The sequence below is a fragment of the Austrofundulus limnaeus genome, unplaced genomic scaffold (assembly GCF_001266775.1).
Source record: "Austrofundulus limnaeus strain Quisiro unplaced genomic scaffold, Austrofundulus_limnaeus-1.0 Scaffold98, whole genome shotgun sequence".
Classification (NCBI taxonomy): domain Eukaryota; kingdom Metazoa; phylum Chordata; class Actinopteri; order Cyprinodontiformes; family Rivulidae; genus Austrofundulus; species Austrofundulus limnaeus.
Genome location: NW_013952500.1, coordinates 1,789,339 through 1,790,154, shown reverse-complemented (window position 1 = coordinate 1,790,154; position 816 = coordinate 1,789,339). Strand labels below are relative to the sequence as shown.

Genomic DNA, 816 nt, shown 5'->3' with positions numbered 1-816 from the left:
CCCATACATACACATTAGTATTATTCAGCATTATTTTATATTGAAAGCTCAAACTCATACATTCAGTGTTGGTTTTTCAAATTAAAAGCAAACATAGGTGCACACTAACTAAATTTACAGTCAAATATGTGCTCACAGACAAACTTGACCTGTTCATTCGTTTATATAACACAACGTGTTAGCAAACACAAAACAATGATCTGAACGCACCAGGCTCTGCTTTACAGACTGATTCACTTTCTTATTTCAGTTTATTTTCCTGGAAAACGCAGTAACGTTTCCCTTCTGGACTTGGAGAGGTGAGTTATTGGCATGTGTTGTAGATTTGGATTTGTTTGTTGATGTCCTTGAGGATGTCCCTCATCTTGTCTTCCAAGCCATCCAGCTGTCGGGCTTTTCCCTCCAGCCTCCTCTGGTTCTCCTCGTAGTTTTTCTCCAGCTCTGAAGGAACCGAGGTTTTCAGCAACGGTTAATTAGATACAGATAAGCAGCTAGAGATGCAAGTGTCTTTAATATCGCCATTTGTATCATATTTGCTATGCAGCATTCTGTGACCTATATTTTATCAATGTGATCAATATTTTCCTCAAAAACCTGTTGTACTGTATATCATGTGATACCTGTATTCTGCCCTCTGGTGGATTATCAATGTACTGCAGGAAGTGGAACTTCTTTTTTTATTTTTTATTTTTGTGCCTTTTCAAAATGTCTGCTGACATGAGGTCATACACACATTTTTTTCAGGAAAACTTTTGCTAATTTTGGAGAAGTTATAGTAAGAATAACATCAATATTGTTTGTAATTTTTTTTAAATA

General features: G+C 36.0%; 1 protein-coding gene across 1 annotated transcript; it reads right to left on the bottom strand.

The window, feature by feature from the left end:
* On the bottom strand, nucleotides 1-444 carry LOC106520822 (laminin subunit beta-2; the record flags this gene model as incomplete). The annotated part of the gene is given in 1 exon segment (XM_014013076.1): nucleotides 1-444. A coding segment is annotated over 1 exon segment (140 nt), but the record flags the coding sequence as incomplete, so codon positions are not given.
* Between the last annotated feature and the right edge of the window lie 372 nt (nucleotides 445-816).